The sequence below is a fragment of the Cricetulus griseus genome, chromosome 2 (assembly GCF_003668045.3).
Source record: "Cricetulus griseus strain 17A/GY chromosome 2, alternate assembly CriGri-PICRH-1.0, whole genome shotgun sequence".
Taxonomy (NCBI): domain Eukaryota; kingdom Metazoa; phylum Chordata; class Mammalia; order Rodentia; family Cricetidae; genus Cricetulus; species Cricetulus griseus.
In genome coordinates this window covers 433,263,268-433,289,916 of record NC_048595.1, presented here as the reverse complement: position 1 = coordinate 433,289,916, position 26,649 = coordinate 433,263,268, and the positions used below count along the sequence as shown (strand labels likewise).

The 26,649-nt window shown below is 39.6% G+C and overlaps 1 protein-coding gene across 3 annotated transcripts in view; it reads left to right on the top strand.

The window, feature by feature from the left end:
* The window catches only part of Dock10 (dedicator of cytokinesis 10), a 245,931-nt gene that overhangs the window by 87,129 nt on the left and 132,153 nt on the right, over positions 1 to 26,649 (top strand). For all 3 annotated transcript variants that reach the window (XM_027397356.2, XM_027397359.2, XM_027397357.2), the window contains exons 2-3: positions 12,845 to 12,964; positions 24,663 to 24,752. In XM_027397356.2, coding sequence (XP_027253157.1) covers positions 12,845 to 12,964; positions 24,663 to 24,752 — 210 coding nt within the window. The remainder of the gene's footprint in view (positions 1 to 12,844; positions 12,965 to 24,662; positions 24,753 to 26,649) is intronic.

Sequence of the window (26,649 nt, the reverse complement as noted above, 5' to 3'; positions counted from 1 at the left end):
TGTGTTATTATTATATATAATATATAAAGCAGTATATGGTTATTCTGAGGACTGGAGATATAGCTGAATGGTAGAGGGTTTGCCTAACATGCAAGGCACTGGGTTAGGCCCCCAGCACCTCAAGAAAATAAAACCATCATTACATTACTCCTTGGCATGAAATTTTAAGTTGTTTGGAAGCTTAGCTTGTTTGCCCAGCTTTCAAATACACTGACTAAGAAATACCTTCATAAAGTTGGGTCCATGTTTCCAGAGGCAGCATACAAGTTAGACAGTACTGTGTTGTGAGAAATGTTCAGAAATGAAACTTACTGTTGAGGTCACTGACTGCCTGTGTCCTTGATTCGTAGAGTTGTATGTGCTGTTCTCCAGGTGATTTTTTTTAAAAAGCTGCAGTTATACGTTTACTTTTATTTTTATCAGGATTATTTAACATGATCTCCAGTGCATAGGAAATCTTAATGAAATGATCATTTCCTTCGTCAGTTTCATGGCCTCACTTGGAAAGATCACATCCATGATTAAGTTGAGTTATTATGTCTGTCATCTGCACAGTCAGAAGCGAATGCAGAAGTTTTAAAAATAAATGTGATTCATTCTTTTAAAGTTGTCACTGGCTTGTGGATTATTAATCTGCAGGATTTCTGGGTGTTTGGAAAAGCTTGGATGCGCATGACAGTTTTTCTTCTCCTTAGGACTGTGGCCCGTGAGCACTTTAGGAAATGAAAAGTATAGGCAGAGACACTAATTGGAGAGATGTCTAATGGGTTCCTGTCATCCCAGTGCATTGCATTGCCCTGCTGTCTCTCAATCCAGCTTTAAAGTACTTAGCCAGGATAACTTTTGTAGGGTAATGTAAATCATCTGCCTTCCTGTTCATATATTCTCCTTGGCTGTTACTGCTTGTTGTGTATGCACATTTAGAGTGGGGTATCTATTTCTGCCTCCTTATAAGGATCTAGTTAGCAAAAGGGAAGCACAGAGTAAGGACCAGGAGTGATGTGCTAAAGTTTTTTTTTTTTCTTTTTTCCATTTCCTTGTAGAACTGGGCATTAAACCCAGGGCTTTGAACATATTACACAAGCACCCTACCTTTGGACAGGGAGATGCTTGGAGAATAAGAAGGGAGACTGGGGCCAGACTGAAGCAAAACTGGATTGCAAGGATGAAATTCACAGAAAGGCACTTTGAAAAAAAATAAAGAAGCAGGAGTTACCAGGGATTTCTGAGCCCAGTCAGACCACACACAAAAGGAGAAGTGTGCTGGGAAACTTGGATCCAGCCTCAGACTGGGTGTGAAGGCAGATCAGGGGAATGTGAGTGGACCACAGAAAGAGGGCTAGTAGTTCAGGTGCTAGGGAGCTGTAGAAGGGCTGCCTCCAACTTGGACTTGGGAGGGAAGTCTGTAATGTAACTTAGAATGACCGATCTCCCTTTCCTCCAGGCTGACTGTTATGGGAAAGAGAAGAATCAATGCAGAAAAGAACCACCTGTCCATCAGAGTTTAAGATGTGTCATTTGTTAGAGGAGAAGTTTTATAGTGCTTAGGAAGTAAATTCATGATACCAAATCAAACCTGATATGGAATTGTTTTCAAAGGATCCCCTTGAGATGCCTCAGTGAGTAAAGTGCTTGCTGTGTAAGCATGAGGACCTGAGTTAGGGTAGCAGAAAGACTGGAGCTCCTTGAGTAGCCAGCCTAGCTGAACAGGTAAGCTCAGGGTTCAGTGAGAGGTCTTGTCTCAAGAAGAGTGAGGTGAAGAGTCATTGAAAAAGACACCTGATATTGACCACTCACCTCCAAATGTATGTACACACACATACACCCTCACACAAACATACACATACCTGCACATAGCCCATACACACATGCAAACACAAGTTTCACTCAGTGACTGGCAATTTTCATTGTGAATCCTGACACAGCATTATCTGTCTTCATTATATAGTTCCTGAATGGACCTTTTCTTTGCCCTCCCATAAATAAGTTCTTGTCTTACATCTCTGCCAGTTTCTTTTCAGGGGGACCCAATGATCTCATACCATTTTATAGACTTCTCTTGCTCTGCACTGTTAAAAGAAAGAAAGGGAGAGAGGGAGGGAGGGAGGGAAGGAGGGAGGGAGGGAGAAAGGAAGGAAGGAAGGAAGGAAGGAAGGAAGGAAGGAAGGAAGGAAGGAAGGAAAAGGAAAAGGAAAAAAAATCACAAAGTTGGCAGTAAATAGTACCTAAAACTATAGCTCTATTCTAGAATATTCCCAACAGGAAAATAAATTCTCGTTTATGTTTCTATTTGTTTGCTTGTTTTGTTTTTTGTTAATTTTTTGAACCTTACAAATACAAACTGCTGACAGAGTGAATCACTGTCTTCAAGCTTAACTGAACTTAAATATCAACTCTCCCATCAACTTACTGGTCAAGTTGCATAAGTTTTCAAAACCCAGGGAAAAGAAAAATCAACTGTGATAATCTCTTCTAGAATTAATATAGGTACTCAATGAGAGAGGGTATTAGCATGTATCATAGTCCTTGTCATTGACCATAATAGCACCTAGAAGAACGGAATATTATTGCCATTATGGTAAACTAAATGACAGTGGCCATTGTTACTATTATTAAGTATTTTGATATAGCTGTGTTTTTCTTGTAAGGAAACATGAATTGGTCTTAATATAAAAGTCACCCCAGTGTGACTCCTGAGATGAAAATAATAGAATGAAGAAAGTGATCTGAGCCTGGGAATGACTTCCAGAGGCTGTTAAAAACGAAAGAAATCTGCCATCACAAGCAGATTCCTCCTAAGGAAAGCAAAATCATAGCCTGTGACTGTCAGCACTGAAAATAAATGTGGCCATATACTCTTCTTTATCTGACTTCAAAATCTTCATCTTCTGGCATCATAGGAAAGTGATGGTTGAATGAATTTGTCCTGATAGAAAAGTAGAGATTAGAGCTGCACTTCTTGTATGACCTTGGAAAGCCAAAAATTTATGGAAACCTCTCACTCAAAGGGCACATAATACCTAGTGGATTTTTTCACAAGAGGAACTATATTAGGATCTATCAGTGATACACAGTTGGTGAAGTCCTGCATCTCAAAGGCAGAAGTCATTGGCTCCAAGAGGTTGTACATGAGCATTCAAATCTGGAAAAAAATCTTGATAGGCCCTTGTGGTGGGTAATGCTCCTGATATTACAGAGTAGATTTCTTTAATTAGAATAATTAGAAATCTGCTTACATAAACAGACCGTGCAGAGAAGGGAAATGAAGGCAGGATGTAGATAGGCTTGGGGCAGAGCCAGGAAGAAAATCAGAGCTACTAAGGCAGTGGGAAACCCTGTTGTCTTGGTAGTTCGACACAATGGACAGTTTTTGTGAAGCTCAGCCCCAGGGATATATAGATTCCAGCCTTTTGCTCAACCTTGTCATCCATTCAATGAAGATTGGGGATTTCATAGGGAAAGGTTGCATGGCCTTTGCTTAGGCTACATCCCCTTTGACCATCAGAGATGATTTTAATGATCAGACTCATCACGGCTAGTCCTTAAGGAAGAGACTACAAAAAATGAGCTATCACTTGGAGAAGATTTACTGAAAATATAAAATCTAGTTGGAAGAATTTTCCACATTTGATTTGTGCTTATGTGTAAGTCGGTACCTGCCACACACAACAACAACAACTTGACCTGTGAGTGAAAGTTTGTGTGACTCTCAAAGTATTAAGATGGTGTCAGAGCAGAAGCTGGCAGTGGCTTTTGTCACAGACCTCCTATAAATTAATTTAAAGTCCCCTGCAGCTTGTTCTGAGGCATTAATTTCCCTGGTGTCAGGCATGCTTGTAATTGGGTTGTGATGTATTTTTAATGATATGTATTATCTTTCAAGTGTCTCTAGAAACTAAATGAGACATGTAATTTAATTTGATTTAGATCTTATTGGATATTTTCTATATCTTCACAAGTACCACCATTGTATGGAAAAACATTTACTGTCATTGATTCAAGTTTTCATTTGCTATGCAGAACTAAGGACATTTTGACAGGTTCCAAAGAAATATACAGGGTTAGATTTCCCTAAAAAGAAAACAAGACTGCAAAACTGAATTATATTTAAGAGTATCCCTTATGTAATCAATTTTTAAGACTGGTTTATTTTGATTTCTAATAAAATTCTACTATGAAAACTTAATCAAATTAATCTCATCTTGTTGCTGAAGTTTTATATACTTTACCAGGTTAATAGCCATTCACATTTCTAAACTGGACTAATACTTAAAGAGCAACTCCAACTGGATTTCTTCTATGATTTGTCTATCTTTGTTGCCAAGGGAACCATTTCGAAACTTGAATTTGCCCAGCTGTAGAGTTCTTAACTTTGATTTAGCTGGTGTTTTTCCATTCTCGTGAAACTCTGTGGTTCAGGACAGAAAGAAGGTTAAAGGGTCAGCATAAGATGCCTTGTGTCTTACTTAATCATTTCCTTTCTGGTGAGAAAAAATTGGCCTTGTTTGCTGAAGCTTGGGCTTCAATGATGTTGTCCCATGGAACTGCCCCTGATGAAAGGCTGAATTAAATTTGTCACACGACCACAGGGTGACAGCTGTGGCCATAGATGCAGCTGTGAGGGCCCTCTCCAATCTTCCCATTTGTTTTCAACACAAATAGTGTAGAAGTTGGCTCCATTCCAATCACATTAAGGCCAAAGATCCCTGGGTTCTGTTAGTGTCTAAAGAATTCTTGTTCATGTAAACATTTTATTTCTTCTAAGAAATTTGCCTCTCTATGTGTCTGTCTTTCTGTGTATCTCTGTGTCTGTCTTACTCTGTCTCTGTCTCTGTCTCTGTCTCTGTCTCTGTCTCTGTCTCTCTCTGTCTCTTTCTCTCTCTCTCTCTCTCTCTCTCTCTCTCTCTCTCTCTCTCTCTCTCTCTCTCTCTCTCGTCTCGTTGTGTAGCGCTGGCTATCTTAGAATGTACTGTATAGACCAGACTGACCTAAAACTCACAGAAATCCACCAGCCTTCCAAGTGCTAGGATTATAGGTGTGTGCCACCATGCCCAGCTATTTTGTTATCTTGATAACACTGAAGTTCATTTTTTTTGTTTTATGTGTATTGGTGTTTTGCCTACATGCATATCTATGCACCCAATGTATGCAGTGCCTGCAGAGGTCAGAGAGTGTATTGGATCCCCTGGAACTGGAGTTACAGACCATTGGTAGCTACAATATAGGTATTGGAACTTAAACTTGAGTCCTCTGGAAGAACAGTCAGTGCTCCTCACTGCTGAACCACCTTGTCAGCCAAACACTGAAGTTATTTGACCACCATGTTGTTTGTAGAGTGCTCTAATGAGCTCAAAATGACAACGTTATTATGATTATGATTATTTTGGGATTCCTTTACATAGCCTAGTCACTGAGAGCTGTTCTCTCTGAATCATGAATTCTCTTGGGTGCTAATAGAGCTTACTCTATTGGTCTTAAAGTAAATTTTTGTTTTTGCTCATTTTCCTATGTGGATAGTTAGTTATATTAGTCATATATTAGTTATATGCCCTCAAAAGGGCATTTATACATGATGTTAATGTTATGACCGTAAATGACAAAATACGAGAGTAAAGAGTCAAATATGTAGAAATGGTGTGTGTGTGTGTGTGTGTGTGTGTGTGTGTGTGTGTGTGTGTGGTGGGGGAGAGGATCAAAGAAGACTGGTAAGTCCCAGGTAGCATCACAGGATATACAGTATGACACAGAAAGATCATGAACCTTCTCAAGCAAAGAAGAAAAACTTTTTTCATACTATTTCTTTGAAAAGACCAGGGTTCAAAGGAAACCAGGAATAGATACTGTAGAACAACAGAACTAGAGTGATGTAGAAAGTTCCAAAGGCTCACTTCCCCTGATTACACTTCCAGTTTAGAACCCAGGTTTGCATATGTGGCCTCCAAATACAAAGGTTTGACTGTAGACACAGTCTCCCTTTTCCTGATTCTGTCACCCTTTCCCAAACAGCTCCCTACAGTGGACAGACTCACTGGTGTTTATGGAAGTTAGAGCTATAGAATGAGATTCGAAGTGTAATTTTTACAAGATTGATTTTTCTCTGGAAATTTGTACTTATGAAGCTAATGAGTTTAATATAAAGCCAGTTCTAAATTTGATTGCTGTCTTGTGATCTGAAAGTATAAAAGCAAAAAAAAAAAAAAAAAAAAAAAAAAACATTTTCTATGCTGTTTCTCAGAGAAAACAAAAGGCAGACTCTGAAAGACATGTTGAATTGCTAATAGGCATACTTAGAAGGTTCACCTTCCTTTGCCTAGAGGGCATGAAGAGGCCTCACTTGACTTAAGAGATACACAGGGACACCTGTCCCCTTTTCATTTGACTTTATTACTTCTATTACTTTGATTAGAGTCACTCATTTTCAATTTTCAATGGAAATTTAGATAACAAATTAAAATATATAATACAGTTCGTGATAAATGGAGAATTCAGTGTTCTTGGTATAATTGGTGGTTGGAACTTGGTTTGGGTATGTTTCTGGGTAAGATAATTTTCAAATAAAACAAGTCTGTATTTTGCTGGTATCTAGTGGTTCATCTACCCTGCTGATATGTCTCCTGGATGATCACTTTTATCCACCTTGGTTAACTTCAGCCAAGATTCTAAACTTCCCACTAGAGTTTCCAATTGGAATCCTTTGCTCAAGCACCATTTCAGGATGGTGTTTAAGTAACTCACCAGATGTTTGTGGCTCCCTACAAAGCTAAAAATAGTTCAGTTATTAAATCGCTAATTGTGCCTCTCTGTTTCTCTGGCATGAGCTTCTAGAACCACATGCCCAATCTGTAATTATTTTCTCTGGTCTCTTTTCCCCAGTTATTTTGTGTATCTTTTGTTGTAATTACTTGAATCTGTTAGTGGTTGAATTTCTATGTGAAGCCCCACTGTGATATTTCTGGGCTTCCTCTCTGGTGGATTTTCAAAGGGTAAACAATTTTAAAATCAAATAACTCCCCAGTGTTTAATGAAGGCTTGATTCTTTTGAAAAGTCAAGTTCATCCTTTTAGTGTGATGAAAGCAACACATGTTCATCCAAAAACATAAAAAACATCCTGAATATTACAGTACCACTAAAATGCAGTAGGCTAATGATGTTTGAATCTATGTAGATAATTAGTTCTTTCTAGTTTTAAAGTCTTGTTAAGTTACTCTATTATATAATATTTATTCTCATTCTTATAAACAATGATAAATAAGCAATTTTGTTTTATTATAAATTTGAGAAAAAACAGCTTTAATAAGTGTTTCATAGGCTTCATCTGTCATAATTTCCTAATCAGGCCATGCCCCGGCAGCCCAACTATATCTTAGAAGTCAAGGCAGTATAGATTCCAATTATAATCTTGTGTGTAGATCTAGAAACATCATCAAGATTACCTTGAAATGTTCACCTTCAGAGACAGTACATTTCTTTGTCCTTCCTTCTGTAGCAACACTTGATCACCGACCTTACTTTACTCCAGTTTTGAACAACAAAATACCAACTATATGCTAACTAACTCTGGTGAAGCACTGAAGAGTTTAGCAAATCCATGGCATGTTCACATAGTTCTCCACTGATTTATTCCAGACACTCTCCTAGTCTTAACATCCCTTCTAAAGTTCCTTACACACCTATACCTTTCTCCATTACCCATGATCCTTGAAAAGTATTTCATTTGAAAGACTATATTTTAGTGTCTTCCCTGGTTAGGCATGGCCACCATCATACTACCTACCTTTCTTGTCATCCTTCAATGAAGTCAAATACATTTCTCTATCTTGTAAGAAAGATAATGTTGCAAAGATATCCTCACATATATCCTGGATTTTATGTGTGCTTATTACTCTCAGAGAGAATCTAGGTTACCCCTGGATCTGGATGAAGGAATATACACTTAATAATGGAACACAAATTTATTGGGTGTGTCCTATACACATTACGGGTGCTTTCAATCTGCAAGTAGTAAAAATTATAAGTAAGTCTATCTACTTAACACTCAGGAAAAACAGTCGTATAGATGAATATTATTCTAAGAAGTACAACATTGTTTCATTTCCCAAGGTGCCCCCTACTAAGCCATTGTACACATACATAAACTAGGATTTAATCACCATACCCATAGTCTCACAGCCCATAAGGTTTAGTCAGGCATTCTCACTGTTTTTTCATAGAAAGCCTACAACCATATCTTCCCATAGACTTTGAACTTTGCTTTAAAACAAGGCTAAATAGTCTAGGTTAATTTCTAATTGGACTGTACTTCTATTCCGGAGAAAGGTTGGCAATTTAGTCATGTGATCTTTAAGGGTAATATATTTCAAACACTTTCTTCAGTGTTATTTCTTCACCAGTTGATTCTGAATTGCTGCAATGAAAAAAATCCAGATTTTTGTGATACTATCCTTTACTAGAAATTAAAACGTCCAGTTCGGACATGGTCAGTCTACTTGTTTCATGCCACTTGAACAGTCTTGACAGCCTGGACTGCTAACAAGATGGCAGCTTCCCCACTGTGGGGCTTACACAGTGTGTTAGCATACCATTAGACATTGTGGCTAGCTACAGAGGAAGAAAGCTTTTGTTTTTTGTGTCAGGAGCCCATTCTTCTTCTGTGAAGTTGATTTGGAAGAGAGCTGTGGATTTGAGGACCCACATCAAACAAATCCCTTAATGGTACCTAAGAAGAATGGGGCTGTTACCACTGTGGCACAACATCCCCTGCTCCATAATAACAGGTGCTGGTGGGTGCCTTTCCCAGGCATGGTGACTTTAGAATAGCTAATGAAATTCATTGCTCATTTGAGAGAAAGAGTAAGAGTAAAAAGCACTATAAAAGCGCAATCCAATTCAGGGTAATCTTGGCACATACCTTATCCCACTTGGTGTGTTTCCAAAAGAAACAGGCCCATTAAATTCAGAAGGGACAGCTCGATCCTTGTTAACACCATAAATCGATGCTTCTTGGTTCCCAGCTCCACTCAGTGTCTCTGCAGAGAACAAGAGTGGGAAAATAACTGATCCCACCATCCCTGAGTGTGCATTTCTCTTTGAACAAGATGCTGAGCAGACAGGTCCCTTGCTTTAGAGACAGAGCTACCTGTCTACCCTTCGGCTCTCACCACCACCGATACAGAAAATCTCCATGCAGGCTTTGCTAAATCTCAGCCTCTAGGGGCTATGGAATCTATTAGTATCATTTTGTGCTGTCTGTTTATAACAGAGTCTCCTGTATCCTAGACTGGCTTTGAACTCACCAACCTAGCTTAGGATGACTTTGAACTCCTGTTCCTTTTATTTCTATCTTCTGAGTGCTAGGATTATAGGAGTGTATCACCACATCCAGAATTTATGGCTAGAATACGGCTAGAATTCATGGCCTCACACATGCTACATCTCTTGCTAACTCAATGCAACTTATTTGCTAAATTAATATGCAAATGACTAGAAAAAGTGGGATATCCTGGGTTATACTCATTAATAAAATCCCCCGAAAGACAAAAGTTTACTAATGTATACCCCAGTCAAAGCTTAGTGAGAAGATATTCTAGATTTGAGATTTCCTCATGTCAAAATAATTTCACTGCAATATCTAAAGTAGGAAAGGCTTGGGGGGATATCATTCAAGAGTTCCTTGATGTGTCATAGCTTGAGCCAGATACATAAAAATTTGTCCTTGCAAATGTTTGCAGTCCATATCTACAAACATATATCAAGAAGAGTTTGTGGTTTGGTTTGTAATTTGTTATATTAATCACCTTATACTCTGTAACTCTGATGTGCCTGGCTATTGTAGTAACTTGAATACAACTGCTTTAGCTAGTTTGTCTTTCAGTGAAAAGTCTTCTTTAAAGGATCCTTTTGTCTCCCATTTCTTCTCTATGCATGGATGTAGGGTGTGCAGCTGTGGGGGGGGGTGTATAGGAACATGTGGGTATGTGTGCATATGTATATGTATATGTGTGCATATGTATATGTATATGAATGTATATGCACGGGCCTGTGTGCAGGGTTATATGAACATATGTGCCTGTGCATGTGAAGGACAAAGGACAACCTCACATGTGATCCTCAGGAATGCTAAGCCGTCTCCTCACTCAGATCACTCACATGTGATCCTCAGGAATGCTAAACATCTCCTTTAACACAAGGTCTTTCCCCAGGACTCAATAACTAGGATAGACATGGCCAGTGAGCACCAAGGATACTCATGTCCCTGCCACCCTGGTGCTGAGATAACAAGTGTACAAACACCATTATGCCCAACACTTTTAACATGGGTTCTGGGGAATCAAACTCAGGACCTAGTGCTCCCAAGGCAAGCATTTATTTACTAAACCAACCCCCTAGCCCATTTTCTTAGTTAATTTTTAAGTTCAGGACTAATGAGACATAACATTTAAACAATGGAGCAAGATCTCAGAAGCCCACTCTTTATATATGTCTTTTCTCTTTAAGACCCTAGGTTGCAATGCTCTCACACTCATGCACTCCTGTTCACACTGGGGTGAGAAGGGAAAATGACAAAGTGTTAACAACCACTTCATAGGCCATTGCAGTGAGCAATGACCAGCATTACATACTTAAAGATGGAACTTGTGCAGGAAAGGGATATAAATAAGCCACCCAGTCTATGGCAAAGATAAGAGCTTCCCGCTAGGTTTCATCATACAGTTTTGTTTTCATTGTATATGTTTCATACTTACATATTAATGTGAGGCCAGAGAGAGAGAGAAAGACAGACACACACACACACACACAATGAGAGAGAGAGAGAGAGAGAGAGAGAGAGAGAGAGAGAGAGAGAGAGAGAATAATAATTGTTTTATGTTTTGAAGGTCCAAAAAGGTTGTTTTTCACATAAATTCAGGTTGTGGAAAGACCAGGGATAATATAGAAAAACCGAGACCTGGGGATGCTCTGCTAATAGACATTCAAGGCGACTTTTAAGATGGACCTCAGGAAATGGCTTAGTGGGCAAAGTGCTTGTTGCTGAAGTCTGAGGACTTGTGTTGTATACCCAGCACCCATGCCATGTGTCTTTAACTTTAGCAATGAGGAGACAGAAGCAGGAGGGTCCTGGGAGCTTGATGGCCATCCAGCCTAGCCAAGAGAGTGAGCTCTAGGCTCACTGAATAATTCTGTCTTGAAAACTAAGGTTGATGTTGATGTAGGGAGATACTGACATCAATCTCCAACATTCATTGCATGCACACAGTCATGCTCATCCTTCCGCACGCATACACACACATGCATACCTTGAACACACAATCCTTCTCAACCTGTGTTCACTGGAATTAGCATTTACCTGGAAAATAAGGAATTTTTGAACCAGAAGTAAGTGTGAATGGAAAAGCATCACAACCCAGCAGACCTAGGAAGAATCTCCTAACTCTCACAGAGCCTCTGTAAACTCTACCCCAAGTGTGCAGTGTTTCACGCAACTGCCACAAAACAGACTGTGTCGGGCAACTCAACTCCTTTTCTTCAAAGGCCCTAGGAGCAGCCAGTTTGTTGACAGGCCCAACCAGTTTGTTAACAGCCCTTCCAGAAAGAACACTCACCTTGCCAGTTTGTTTAATCATTTAATAATGTTGCTATTGTTTGTCTCTTAATCCAGAAAATGGATGGATATCTTCACTGTTGGCCTATGATCTTCACATTTTGCTCCTTGTGATATTTGCAAAATCATCAAAACCAATATTGACTGCTATTTTAAGAAGCCCATTAGCAGTTTTTAAAACATAGATGAAAATTTGGGGGACCATGCTTTACCGAGGTGGGGTATTCAGTGGGAGGCTAGGAAGTGGATAGGGCTGCTGACAGTGACGTTAATATTTACAAAATCACTTTAGCATCTGGGTTTCATGGTGATCCTTCACACTTCTAGGAGCCCAACTCCCAGAGGCACCTAAGAACAGCGGAGTCTTTTCATTTCATTTGCATGAATACTTCATCAAAGCATTAGGGGACCCCTTTCATTGTGTCTTGGGGTTTCTGTTTTGTAATACTGTTTTTTTTTTCTTTAGGGAAGAGCCCCATTTTTCTCAATTGATGATCCATGTATGGTGTGGAATAAACACATCAACTCTGTAACAACACATTGCTTCTCCCTCTAGCCTCTTTTTCTCGCTGTGGGGAGGCTTCTCACAGGGTATGCAGCTTCTCTTGGGTTCAGGATTTTAATACCATGTGATTATTTGTACCTTTTTTCAGCCTCACCCATCTTCAGCACAGTGTATCTCTCATAGTTCAGTTGCTTTATCATATTACAGACTGACCCAACTTCTCTCGGTAGAGGCAAAGAAGCTCAGAGGCAAGCAATTAATCCTGACAGGAGATCCTTGCCTTGTTGACAGCAAAGTCAGCCTGCAATAGTTTGCTTCCTAGCAGGGTGGCAACGTTTGCAAACTGACCTAAACTGAACTCAGAAAGAATGTGATTCAGCAGAAATGCACGGCCATTGTTGTAGCACTATCCTGAGTAAGCAGCCCTTCCTAATGTAGAAAAGATCAAGTCAACATGAGCATCTACTGCACCCCCATCAATACAAGCAGCTTGAATTACTCAGGGAGCTGTCAGGTATTTTAGAGTACGCTCATTTTATTTCAGCTCAGGGAAATAATCTCTAGGGGGTTATGTGGCTCCGTCCCTAATTCCTGGAGGCTGTGTGAGACCAAATTGGAAGGGCTGTGTGATGTCAGCACCTCAGTGACAACTGAAAAATGAAACTGAAGCAGTCACAGAGAAGCAAGATGATATACTCAACAGTTAACTGGACTTTGTTTTGTTTTGTTTTTCCCACAGCAGGAAAAGCCCAGACTTTTGGAGCCTCTGGATTATGAAACTGTCATTGAAGAACTTGAAAAGACCCATCGGAATGATCCTCTTCAAGATCTTCTGTTCTTCCCCAGTGATGACTTCTCAGTAAGTCTCCTTGAGGCCTTTAAAACTAGCAGGGGTCTTTCCTTATAGGTTCAGGAAGTGAAGCCTTCTTGTAGCTGTTTTTCTTTTTTTCTTTGGGGGCCTGCCACCCAGTCCCAAATAAACACATGGAGATTTGTTCCTACTTAAAGATGCCCAGCCTTAGCTTAGATTGTTTCTAGTCAGCTTTTCTAACTTAAATTATCCTGGTTCTCTTCTTCTATGTTTCGCCTCTGGACTTTTTACCTTTCTGTATTCCATATATCTTCCTTTCCTTCTTACTCTGTGGCTGACTGTGTGGCCAGGTGACTGGCCCCTGGTGTCCTCCTCTCCTCCTTTTGTCACTCCCCCCTCCTCTTTTCTTGAGCCTATATTTCTCCTCCTATTTATTCTCCCTATCTGCTACCCAACCTATTTATTTCTCCTACCTAGCTATTGACCTTTCAGATCTTTAGTAGACCAATCAAGTATTTAGACAAGAAAAATAACACAGTTTCACAGAGTTAAACATATGAAACATGAAAGGATGCAACACATCTTTGCATCATTAAAACAAATGTTCCACTGTAGGGAAACACTGAAACCATGCCTCCTAAGGGCTGGCTACAGGTGTTCCTGACCATGCCTGTCAGGGCCTGGTCAAGGTGACGTAAGGATGACATGTGTTAGTTTCTTATGGGGCTGCAGGCACAAGGGGGCCCCTTCTCTCTGGCCTGCCTGCCTTGCTGTCCCTGGCACGCTCTGGATTGCGTTTGGCTGGTGTTTATCTGAATAAAGATATCTTAACCAAATGGACTATAGATCATCGGCTCTCGATATAGTTCCACAGCATAAACAAAGGCAATACATCTTTAATATTTCACAACACCTTCTTCCTATGACCACTCTGCATTCCATTATAGCAGCAGACAGCCATTTACAGCCATAGTATAGGTCCCACGGCTTCCCCAACTCAGAGGAGTGGAAGTGAGCTCAGCAGTGGACACACAGACCCAGAACAGTGATAGTGCTGCCTGAGTCTGCTTGGTGCTCATGTTCCTGTCAATGTCCAAAGTTAGGGGAAAGTGAATGGGAAAGGGGGAAGGGGGGAGGAGACACCAACCTCTGGGGACAGGGGTAACAGAAGAGAAGAGAGGATTACACCGAGGAAGAGATGAGAGACAGAGAAGCAGAGAGATAAAGAGAGAAAAATGGGAGGTAGTCAGGACCCTTTTAAAAGGGAAAGTAGTGAATGCGCACAGGTGATGCTCGCTCTTAGTGGCTGCAGCTGAGGGCATATTTCGTCAGAACCCCAAGGGCAGATCAATAGAGATGCTTGAATACTAACAGAAGTTACATGAAAATGGATAGGTTTGTGGATGTAGCTAAGTTGGTAGAAGGCTTGCATGAAATGCACAAAGTCCCGTGCCTGGTGGAATGCAAACAATTATAGAGAAGACAGAGTTAATACTTGCCTGTTCCAAGTAAGGAAAACAGTGGAAGAAAAGAGGCAAGTGTAGAGAAAAGAGAAGTAGTCCTTTTACTTTATTTTTTTTGGTGTTTTAAAATGGCTCCTACTTACTGTTGGCACATTTAAAAGAGACATATCTCTGTAGATCACATTTCTGTGGTTGGACCAGGCATTGAGGCTTGAACTGCAACTTGAAGTTGAACTACCTTCTTCTTCTTTTTTTTAAAATTCCACATCCTTATTTTGATTCTTCAGCCTAGGGTAAACCCACCCAAAAGGCTTTCTGTCAGACAGCACCAAAATTCATGAACCTTGGAGCATCTTTTCTTCCAGCTCTGTTATCCATAAGTGTGCCAAGTACCACTTTGAGTGTCTCCCCATCTCAGAAAGAGAGTGGGGAAGCACAGCTGGACTTCACATTTGCTCTGAAGTGACCTCCATTTTTGTCATCTTTTCAGCTTCATTTAAACATTGTCTCTGACTTTCTTTTTGACCTTTGCCATCCTTAGCAGTATAAACAGAGCCTACAATAGCATATTGCTCTATTTTCCTAATGTGATCATCCCAGTCAGGCAGTTCACAAGACTGTTTTATTATGTGCCTGTTCAAAGCCCATGTGTGGTTCTTCATTGCCACCATAATGCAGTTGTAGGGCCACCTACATGGCTCAGTGAGTAAAGAGATTTGCTGCCAAGCCTAACGACCAGAGTTTGAGTCCCAGAATGCATACAGAGGGAGGGGAAAATACACTCCCACAAGGAGTTTCCTAATCTCGTACCCCAGCCTACTTCATCTCCATAGCCAATTTCCATAACCCAGTGGAAATACTAGCACAGTTTAGCTACGCTATTTTATCACATGCCCCTAACCCCCTAAGTATTTCCCTTATTTAAAATAAGAATTTAAACTGAATATTAGGCATCGTTTTAAGAATTAAGAGGCAGAAATTATTGAACAGAAATGTCTTGGTTCTAAGGACAGTGAACATCTTACTGCTATGTGAGGAAAAGATAAGAAAATTGATTCACAAGTTAATTAAGAAAATAAAGATTATTTTATAAGGTAAAGAAATGGGGCAATTTGATGGAAACAGAGTCCCCTGAAGAACTGAATTAGACTGGGTAGTTGGGCAGTACCTCTGACTAAGCGACATTTGAGCGGAGCTCTGATTTCTCAAGGAGGACCAAACACACTAAAAGCCGAGGAAGGACTATTCTGGGCTGATAGAACAGCAGGGGTAAAGTTGTAATAGTTCTCAGGTCAGATGGGTAAGGCTGCTCAGAGTGTGGTCTGAGAGAAAGTTGTCCAAGAATGAGTAAGCTTTAGCTTTCATATCTTTTTCTAAATACAAGCAGTGTGACATTGAAATGTTCCTAGAATAAATGACTAGAGTTTAATAATAACAATGCATGCAGCTTCTTTGTGGAGGACATGTAATGGGGTTTGGAAGATACCACAGGCCAGCTGGGAGAAAAGCATCCAATTAGTACACTCAAGAGATATATGATGGCCTCTAATCTTATCAGAAACCAACATTTCCTATAAGTGGCTGAATTTTCACATATATTGATGGTAGGGAGTATTGAACACTGTATCAGCATAAAATTGCAGAGTATTTAGTAAAAGTCTGACATATTTTCCTTACTCTTTTCTGCCCTGCTTTTCTCATTATTGCGCTATGCATTTTGGCTTGGAAATCTAGATCCCACGGGTAGTGTGCTGCCTATTTTTATGTGTCCCATGAGCTAAGAATTGTTGATTTAAATAGTTGAAGGGAAAAAGCAATCTAGTTGGTAACAAGTGAAAAGAATCTGAACTGCGTGCTCTGGTATCCGTAAACCAACTTTTATTCAAGCACTTGGATCGGTTCATTTGATGGTTGCCAGTGGCTTTCATGGTGCAGACAGAGCTCTAAGTGGTGGCAGAAGTTTGAGTTTGGGCATACGGCACTGCTCTAGTTTCATTTCTGTTGCTGTCGTAAGATTTCCAACCACAGGCAGCCTAGTGAAGGAAAGGATTGTTTGGGGGTCCATTTCTGTGGGGACATCGAGGCAGGAACTTAAAGCATGGTCTCTACCGTTAGAAGCTGAGAATAAATGCATGGGTCCTGACTTGCTGCTTATGTTTATATTCTGCTAGTTTTCTTCACTCTTGTACAGTTTAGGGTCTGGCTCATGAAACGGTGCTGCCTGCAATGGACTGAGTCTTTCTATATGGATTAATGACAATCAATACACATTGATGCCAACATAGACATCTCCCAGGCCACCTTGGTGTGGATTATTCCCATTAAGAATCTTCCCACAGGATTCTAGGTTGTCTCATAATGTCAGTTAAAACTAACTAGCACAAGCCCTGAAAAACTTATCTTTTGATTGCATGTACACACACACACACACACACACACACACACACACACACACACACTACCCTGATCAAATATTACTGTATTTGTTCTAGGTAGTTCTTTCATGCCCTATATAGAGTATAGAAACTTCTCTAAATCCCCTGCCATCATCTGCCCCATTCACAGTCTGTGTCACTTAGGAGTGTTGCTTGCCACCAAAACCATACCATGTTCCTGGAAAATGTATCATTTCCTTGACTCTGCTGGACCATGGGGATTCTCTGTGGTGTGCCTGGACAGTTTTCACTCATCCAAGCAGAAGTGGCAATAAGATGACCAGACTAATCTCAAAGTGTGGAATATGGAGGATCTTAAAACTGCCACCTGTCCTTCCAAACATCAGTAATCAGAGCCTACTCTTTGGATGAGAGGACCCAGTTCACATCTCTGTTTCTATGGTTCTGAGCACCCACGCTTCCTGCCGATGTGATTCATTCATGACTTGCTTTGTTTAATCAACATTTATTCAGCACCCACTGGGGGCTGAATATAGAACAATACTTCCTAGAGGAGTGAGACTGACAAGGGAAGCAAGCACCTTGTGCCTTACCAACTCATGCCCTAATATGGAGAGAGTAAGGCTGATGAAATTGCTGTGGTTGAATACCAAGAAGTGGCAACTGTTTCTGGCATTTGATACCCCCAAAAGAAAGTGTTCGTTTCACCATATAGCATTCTTATACTGCAAGCATGAACTTTTTGCTTCTTCACTCTGATGGCATGAGTTGCCATCATCATGTTTTGCCTAGATCCCCAGAATGACCTCCTAGGGGGTCTTTGTGCTTTCTCCATAGATTCATTCACATAAGTATTCACTGAAACCTTTTGGAGTTACGAACCAGACAGTATCATGCCTTTACTTGAATCTTCCTCTATCCGACCCACTCTTCACTGTTCTCCCTGCCCCCTGGCTCCTGATGATCTCCAAGCTCTCCTTTCCTCCTGCTGTCCCTGGGTCACCACACAGAGCACCCAATGTTTATTCTGTTCTTACACTTAGCCAACCCTTTGTCTCTGTAGGAACTGTACTCTTAACGAGGCTGACTCCTGGTTCCTGTGACTTAGTTGTACATGTGACCTACTTAAAGAAGAATATTTAAGGTTCTACTCTCCTCCTGCACAGAGTTTACTGTCACGACACCCCTTCTTCACTTTAGAGCACCGGTTGCTGCTTGAAAATATCTCCATTTGTGTACATTTGCTTGCTTTCTTCTTTGCTTGTTTGCTTTTTCCTTCATAGTGCTGGGTAGGAAACCCAGATCCCCATGCACATAAATCAGGTACTTTACTACTGAGCTGGACCCTCACCTTTAAATTTGCTTTTTGTTCACCTTCCTGACACTCATTTCTCACCAAATTACAATTCCAGCAGGCCAAGGACATTTTCTTCCCTTATCATTGTAAGATGCACAGCGACTATAGTAGTACTTGACACAAAGCAAGTGCAGCAATGAATTTAGGGGCTGGAAAGATGGCCCAGTGGTTAAGATGTTTGCCACATAAGCATGAGGACCTGAGTTCAGATCCCAGCAAACCAAGTAAACTTCAGGAGGGCATGTTGTCATGCTAGTAATTCTAGCCTGAGCCAACTGAGACAAGAGTAGCTATATTGCTGAACTCTAGGTTTGGATATGATACCATGTGATGGGGGAAATACTTCCATGTATGTTTATCTTATTGATTGTTAAATAAAGTACTTGCTTGCCCATTAAGACAGCAGGTTAGGCTGGACTAGAAGTCAAAGAGGATTCTGGGAAATGTAGTAGAGAAGTGGTGTTCAAATGCTACAAAAATAGAAAAGAAAACATAAACAATACAAATAAATTTCATGAACTTTCTTTCAGAAGGCCTTGAGTTGTTATTTTAGGAAATAACTTGAATTCTTGGAAAACCTTAGGAATAAAAGGCCATTCTGACATAAAAGTCTTGAGTTAATAAAGGAATAGAGTAATTGGCTCTGCTTGAGGATGAGAAAATGAAGGTTAAGAAGTTATCCTCTTTGACACAAATCAACACATTTCTTTTTAAAAAACAGAGAAACTTGGTCCTCAATCTAGAGTACAGTACCTGGCACACCACTGACATCAGCAAAGGTACTAATTTGATTGATTTCTCTTACTAGGTAAGAGAAAAAATTAGCTCATATCTGTATATCAAGTACCCAGCATACTGTATGGCTCATGGATATTCAAAAGAGTCTGTCAAAAGTGAGTTAAAATGTTCCTCCAGAAGCATTTTCCTTGTCTCCTGGCACACCAGGTAGAAATTACTCTCCTGCTATGTGGATTCAAGCACCAGGCAACATAAACTTCTATACTACTTCCATCATAATCTTGTAGTGTGAAAAACCAAGGTGCATGCATGTATTAATCCATGTATTCAAAGACATGGACAGTTTCAGCATTAAATTCACTACTATTGATTTTATCTTTATATTTTGGAGTTGGCTGTAATAGAAACATACCAAAAATATAATTGGTCATCAATGTGTGACTCAGTAAAGTAGTTATGGGTTGGACTGAAGGAAGGGGAAGCTGAAGAAAAGTTTCGAGGACACAATGAATCATGTTTGATGACTCAGTCTAAGTAGAAACTAAGACAAAATCCCATAACAGAAGGTGACAGAGTCATAATGACTTTCTTGCTGGGTAAAACATGCAGAAACCCTGAGACAGAATCAGTTAAATGATGAAGCTGAGATGTCTATGAATGAGGAGCACTGGGCAGTCTGCATCATTGTCCAACAGTGCCCACTTAGACAGAGCTCCATTGAAGTTCAACTTTGAGAACCACCTTTAGTAAGCTAAGCGTAAGTCTCAAGAATACCAGTATGAACAGGAGACAATGTTTACACTTGAATCATTGGACTTTGTTCTGTAAGAAGGACCACTTCCAAAATCACAGTTCTCTGCTCTGTTCAACGGGTAAAGTAGCCAGCCAAAGAAGTTGCATGGTCTCCTCCAAGTCCACCTTCTTAGCAATGGTTCCAAATCAGTGTTCAAGGGCACTCAGGTTGATTGTGCAGTTGTCATTGGCTGACTGTCAAAACTGAATGACAGATTTCATCATGTATCAAGGGCTTACATTTTTCATAGTGTATTTTTAGCTATTGAAAGCAACTGGTAGTTGGGGACTTCCACGCTTTACCACATGGGCCGTTCTATGAAAGGAAGTTCAAAGATCTTGCTATGGTTAAAGTTACAAAGCAAAGGTCATGCGTTGGTTTTTTTTTTTTAATCTGAAACACAGCTTAATATTTTATAGGACTCTGAAATCTTTTTAATCTGTGACTTTTGAGTTGAAAAGAAAGCTTTAAATGGTTCATAATGTTTGTGCAAGGACATTGCTATTGTGATTTGAAAGCTAAGTAATAGATTATTTCTAAGTTACAACATCCTTCTCATGGGAAGGCCCTTGACTAAGGATATAAGCCACTGAGGACAAAATTCAAACATAATCACTTTGATTTTCATATTGTTTCCTTCAAAACAATACTCTATGTGCCAGATGCTTCCTTAAAAAGTGAGGCATCCAGTCAGGAGTAAATATTAACTCCCCAAATCTCACTGTGAATGATGACATCCACAAGTCAATGTAGTGTTATTTAACCAAAAACGATGGGAATGATGTTATTTCCAAGAAAATGCCTAGAAGTGGACATCAGCATAAGTCTCACAAAGATGAGTATTGTATGTTTTCTCTCATATGAAATCTAGAGACAGAAAGATCTGAAATAAAAAGAGAACTATTAAGAATTCAGAAGGGAAAATGGGAGAATAAGAAAGAGTGATAAAGAGGGTAGATATGATAAAAGTATATCATAATACATAAATGGAATTGTTTTAATAAATCATGTTTGAATAATTGATACATATTAATTAAAAACAATAAATGAAAATAACAAAATTAGGGTAGCCCAGCAATTCTAGCTCTTTATTTTAAAGAGAATATGTAGAGGCCCTTCTCTTTGTTTCATTGTACCCAAAATATGTATGTACATGAAGCTTTATATATAAATGTTCTCAGAAGCATAGCCCCAAATGGAAACAAGCAAACTACCTACCATTTAATAACCAGAAGGAATTTGTTGTGTTCAACAATAATAGAGAAGGACATATAGGTAGATAGTACAATATGGATGAACCTTCAATACATCATGCTAAACCAGGCGCACAGGACCACTATTGTAAGAATATTTTCCCTGGGGAGATGAAGTAACATCACTCCTTCCTCATGAGGCCCAAGGACAAAACAAAGTACTATTCCATACATATTTTCCTTTGGGGCCAATGAGTTGATTTTGCTCAGTTACAGACCATGAATGAGAATTTTTTAGTGAATGCATAAAAGACTCCAAAGTAACTGTATTGGAAAGTCTCCACACAGTGTGGATGGTGGCTTCTCCATGGCCACATAGAGGGAGCCCCCTCTCATAATTTCTCCCACTTATATCCTCTAACATGTCTGCAAAACCTTTAGACTATATGCAATTAGGACTGAGTTACACACGAATAGCTGGAAGGAGTAGCTGGACACTTGGGTAAGGGTCCACTGACCCTCCCACATCATCATCTTCAGAGAAAGCCCAATCTTTATGGACTGACTCAGGTAGGCATGGCTGATTTGATGTAGACAGGAATTTTTTGCCAAGAGGCTAATGTATAATGATTCCATTTACATGGAATGTTTAGGCATCAAAAGCAGATTAGTGGTTGATTGCCAGATAGAGAGAAGAAGGGAGTTTGTGTAGACTGCTAGGAGGCAAAGGGTTTCTTGAGGTGTGATGAAGACACGCTAAATGTAAATAGTGATGATGATTTCGCAACCTGAGTATGCTCAAAATCTATACAAATTTACACTTTAAAACAATAGATTCTATGGCATATTAATTGTATCACTCAAAAGTGCTCTCATTATTTTATTTAAAGAAGGTTGTTCTAGGTTATGAGGTCAGAAGAGGTATAGACAGTCAAAGACAGAGCACCAAAGAGTCATTGTAGCCAGCAGAATGGCTGCTGAAACAAAACCACAAAAACTACCCAGTACAGCAATAAGGGAACCAGAAAGTAACAGGGCTACAGTCAAAGACATTGGGTATTGTGGGCCTAAAACTGCAAACACAGGCTTGGGGCCATCAGTTCAGAAGAGTTTTCCTTTCCAAATGCCTGACAATATGCCCCTTATTGCCACCAGATGAGCTCGGCCGAGCTCCAGTGCAGTCTCAGATCTGTTCCATGCTACTGAACTGTACCAATTGTGGGACAGAGCTTTATTAAAGAGAACAGGAAGTCTGTTGTGGCCAAGGCAATTTGTAGTGGTCTGAAAACACCGACTTCTCAGAAAGGAAATTCTTTTTAAATGTATTAATACCCTGAACAAATAGGATTCTTCATACTGCTATTTTAACCAAGCTACTTGTGTTCCAATGCAAGTACTCTAAACAAATATAAAACAAGTGGATGGGCACCAAAGTTTTGAAAGTTCTAACCTCAAGGAGGCCTTTTGGTTTTTTTAAACAAATGTTTCAGCTTTCTGCTGAGATGCCATGGCATGTGGACACATTCCTCCTCTTGTGCAGATGTTTGTGTTGTTCAGGATAATTCTGCATGCACAGAAATTGCACAATAATGTCCTAGATTTATCACACAGTTTCACAAGCATGAGTGAGCCACGGTGATCTTATTTGGTAAATGATGGACAGCATTTTGTGACCACAGATCATCAGGGTTCCTGCATTTTGTGACCACTGAGCATCAGGAATCCTTCAATGCATTGAATGATTTCTAGCTTTGTGTGTTGTACACGGCTATTAACTTAACTATCTGTGTACCCTCATTATGCTAGATCACTAACGTAATAGCATGTGAGTCCTGATTTGTGATGCTTTCTGAAAACAAAGAAAGTAAGCCCTGCATCCCTAAAATCTAAACAATAATCCCCAAGGCTCAGTTCAGACTGAGTTGTTAGTATTCACAGAGAGACTAATAATAAAGAAGCAACTTGAAGGAGGAAACTGTACAAAGAAGTATAAATGAAAAAAATCTAGATAGCTCTAACCTGACTTGGTTGCACCCTCTACAAAAATAACCACTTCCTGGTCTGTCTGCAAGACCTACACTTGCTCTCTTTATCTACAGTTGGTTAAGTTGGCAGTCCCAGATCTTGCATCCTCTTTTCTACAGATGCCATGAGGTACTAGACCCTAATGGCTCACCCTGTAGCTATATTTTAAGTTGGACATTACTTTTACTGAATGGAGTATCTGGAACACTATATGTTTCATGATTTTTATCCTCTGGTCTTAGATTCATGTGACATTCGTCTTCTTCCACAATGTCAAAACCCATGCTTCCTGTACACATGCATGCACATACTCCCACAGACATATCCACATATCACATGCATTCACACGTGCACATGAATACACAGATTGACACAATGTAGGCATGCAATACTACCTATGCACAGCACACAAACTTACAGCATATATACATGCACTATAATAGCATACCCTTATGCATAACCACAACCACACACCCACATTACTGTATAGTCACTCGTGCATTACACTAATCATACACACCCACTGAGCCACTTGCCACACCCATACATAGCAGAGACACTGATGTGCTTGCAAACAATCATACATACTTACCCTGAACACACAGTACATACATACACTCAGGAAAAATTCAACAGATAACCAGTGAAGCACCCTACTGAACATTGAGGTTATGGTGGTGACAACAAACAAATCATTTTCCTACATGGTACTTGAATCAGGGGTGAAGGGAGAATTTGAATAAAATCCCAAGTCTGAAGTTAGGATAAAAGGAATGATGGACACAGTGCTGCTATTGCTAACAGAACTGGCTACAAGCCCATGAGCTTAGAAGACAGAACTCCAAGATCTCTCTTGTACCCACTTTCCTAAGCTGACGGTGGGTTTTGAGATTTTCATTAGTTTCAGCCACTAATCCAGAAGTATGCCTTCATGGACCAGCTTATATAAAGTATAGTTTGTATCTCATAAACTCTGAGGAATCATTGGTGTTTGGGGAGTGTGTGGCATGAAAGCTGTCAGTGATTGGCACCATGAGAGGCACTGTCATTTTCACCATATAACTGTGAATAATGTACAGGGTGAAGGAAGCTGGTGTCTGCGATGCAGTCATGTTGGTAAAATTATAAGCCAGAACCTAGAGACACATCAAACAAAGACAACCTTTGAAATTCTATTCTGGATGTTTCAACAGGTACTTAGCATATCAGTTTATGTGTACCCATTTAATAGAATGCTGTTTGCCTAAATAGATATTAAATTTGGAAAAATCTTTTTCTTACTTCAACAGAAAATAACATTTAAAACATGGCCTATTTTTCTTCAAAGTCCAAGTTTATTGTCCTTTCTTCCTCACCCAGCTATGTTTGCGCACGCGCATGTACTCACACACATGCGCGCAGGCACACACCCTAGAAGGGGCTAATTCTATTTACAATAGGATTTTGTATGCTTTTAAAATTCATTTCAAATTTATTTTAACATGAACAGCAAGCCCGGCAACAAAAGATTCTAATGGAAACAAGTCACAACCACAGATGTTCACATTTTTTCCTCTCAGCAATAAAACTGATCTTAAAACCGAGACCTACACAGATGAAGCAATAATTATGGGAAAGCTCATAGTCATAGTTTTGGGGCTACTTGGCTTTCTTTTTTTTTGTAGAGATGAAAATCATAAGGGTTGGGGAAGCTTCTCCACCCAACTCTATGACAATCTGCCCTGTGTTTTCAGGATGCTTTCAAGATGGAAGGCTTAATTTCTTTTCCTTCTGCCTCCCAGACAGCCACAGTTTCTTGGGATATCCGAACACTATATTCAACAGTACCGGAAGAGGCAGAGCACAAGGCAGAAAGTTTGCTGGTGAAAGAGGTAAATGTGATGCTTGCTTTCTTTTCTCTTTTAAGCTTTTGCTCCCGCCGCCACCCACCACATCTGACAATCACAACACTCTGTTCTATTACAATTCTCCCGCTTGTTCATCTGCAGTTGAGGATAGATTATCTCAGTCTCCATGTCCATTTCAACCTTTGCCACTGCTGGGTGGCCTTCCATCTTTCTGTAGCCATGTTTGATTATATGGTAACTGCTCTGTTTTAGGTCTCTCCTTCATTTGTTCTTTTCTTTAAACTTCCACATGGAAAAGTATTTAATTGTTTTTTTTTTTTAATAGAAAGCTCTCGTTTTGTTTTACTTATCCATACCATGATGTAAAACAAAGGTGGCTGTATTCCCTGAGCGTGTTGGAGTGTGGAGTATCTGTTTTTAGAAATATAGTTAGTTTTGCTGGGTGCTATGAAAAGAGCTGATGAAAAATTTCTCTGGACAGCTTGAGGGACTGATTTAAAACTCTGTTGACTACATCTACTTGGATTCAGTTGGTGAAACAACTTCTTCATCATGTAACCAGACATCAGGCTGCTTTGGTATTGGGCCAGCACACAGCACTTAAGTAGCAGAACTTTACTGGTTGAAACCAGCCCCTCCTTTACACACAGTGGAGAGTAAGAATGCAGTCTAGCACAGGTTAACCGGTAGAGGAAGGGTCTAAATGTCCGCTTTATTCTAAGAAAGTGCTGTGTCCTGATTCAGATGAAACTTAATTACCAAGTTGGAACATTGACAGTTGGTCCTCTTACTGTAAAAACTGCAGTCTCTTTATAAAGACCCTGAATTTGATTGTTAGATTTAGTTCCTGATACCTTTTGGGTTTTCAGTAGAGAAGAGTAGAATGTTCTTATGGTTAATTGCTGATATTTTTAACATCTTTTAAGCTACTCATTTTAATATGAATGACTAATTCATCAAATTCTGTATGGTAATTTCCTTTTCAGGTTTGTAGTTATTTGCAAATGATTAGATTTTTCTTCTTTTCAAATAAGCATAACATGTCCTTAATTTTTGTCTCATTGTATTATGGAATATTCCTAAAATAATGTTGGATAATAATGCTAATATGGAATGTACTGTTTGGCTGTCTGATTTATTTTTATTGTAGGGGGAGGCAGTATTATCTTTTCCATTTTATAAAATACTGGTTTTTACATTGGTTTCTGATATTGCATAATTATTTTTTAAGAAATGTCTTTCTTAGTCCCTTTGAAGTGCTTATAAATGGTTCCCTTTCACCAGAGCATTTAATCAGTCTATTGACATACAGCCTCTCTGCTATAATTCAGCACTGAAGTAAAATTCATAAATTCTTTGCATGTTTACTTGCCTTTCTGATGTGAACTTTCTTGTCCATATTGACTTATTACCCTAATAAGCTGTTACTTACTTATTATGCTTACTGCTGTCTTATTACAAGCTTTTGCATCTATAGGAATGAGTAAATTTTATATCTTATGCATGAGCAAATTTGTATCTATAGACATGAGTAAAATTTACTTCTGGCTTTCACTTCATTCTGTTAGCATTATCAAAAAGTCTAGCTTTAAAAATCAATTTGGGGATACAACCGTAGTGTCTGTGGTAGTTAAAAGACTGACTAGACACTACTAAATTTATTGGGGAACAAAAGCACAAGTTTATAAGGATATAACGAATGTAGAGAAGAAACCCCACATGGCTTCAAAAAGCCCTGATGCCATGAATACCACTGAATGGTCACAAATTCATCATACAACAAAGACTGTGTAGCAACAGCAGCAACAGTAAAAGCCATGTTGAGTGAGCCAGATCTGCTTGCTGAAAATAAAACCAGCGAGGTCAGTTTTAGAGTGCTCCTCTCACACGTGCTAGCAAAAGAATACAGTAGTTTAACTAC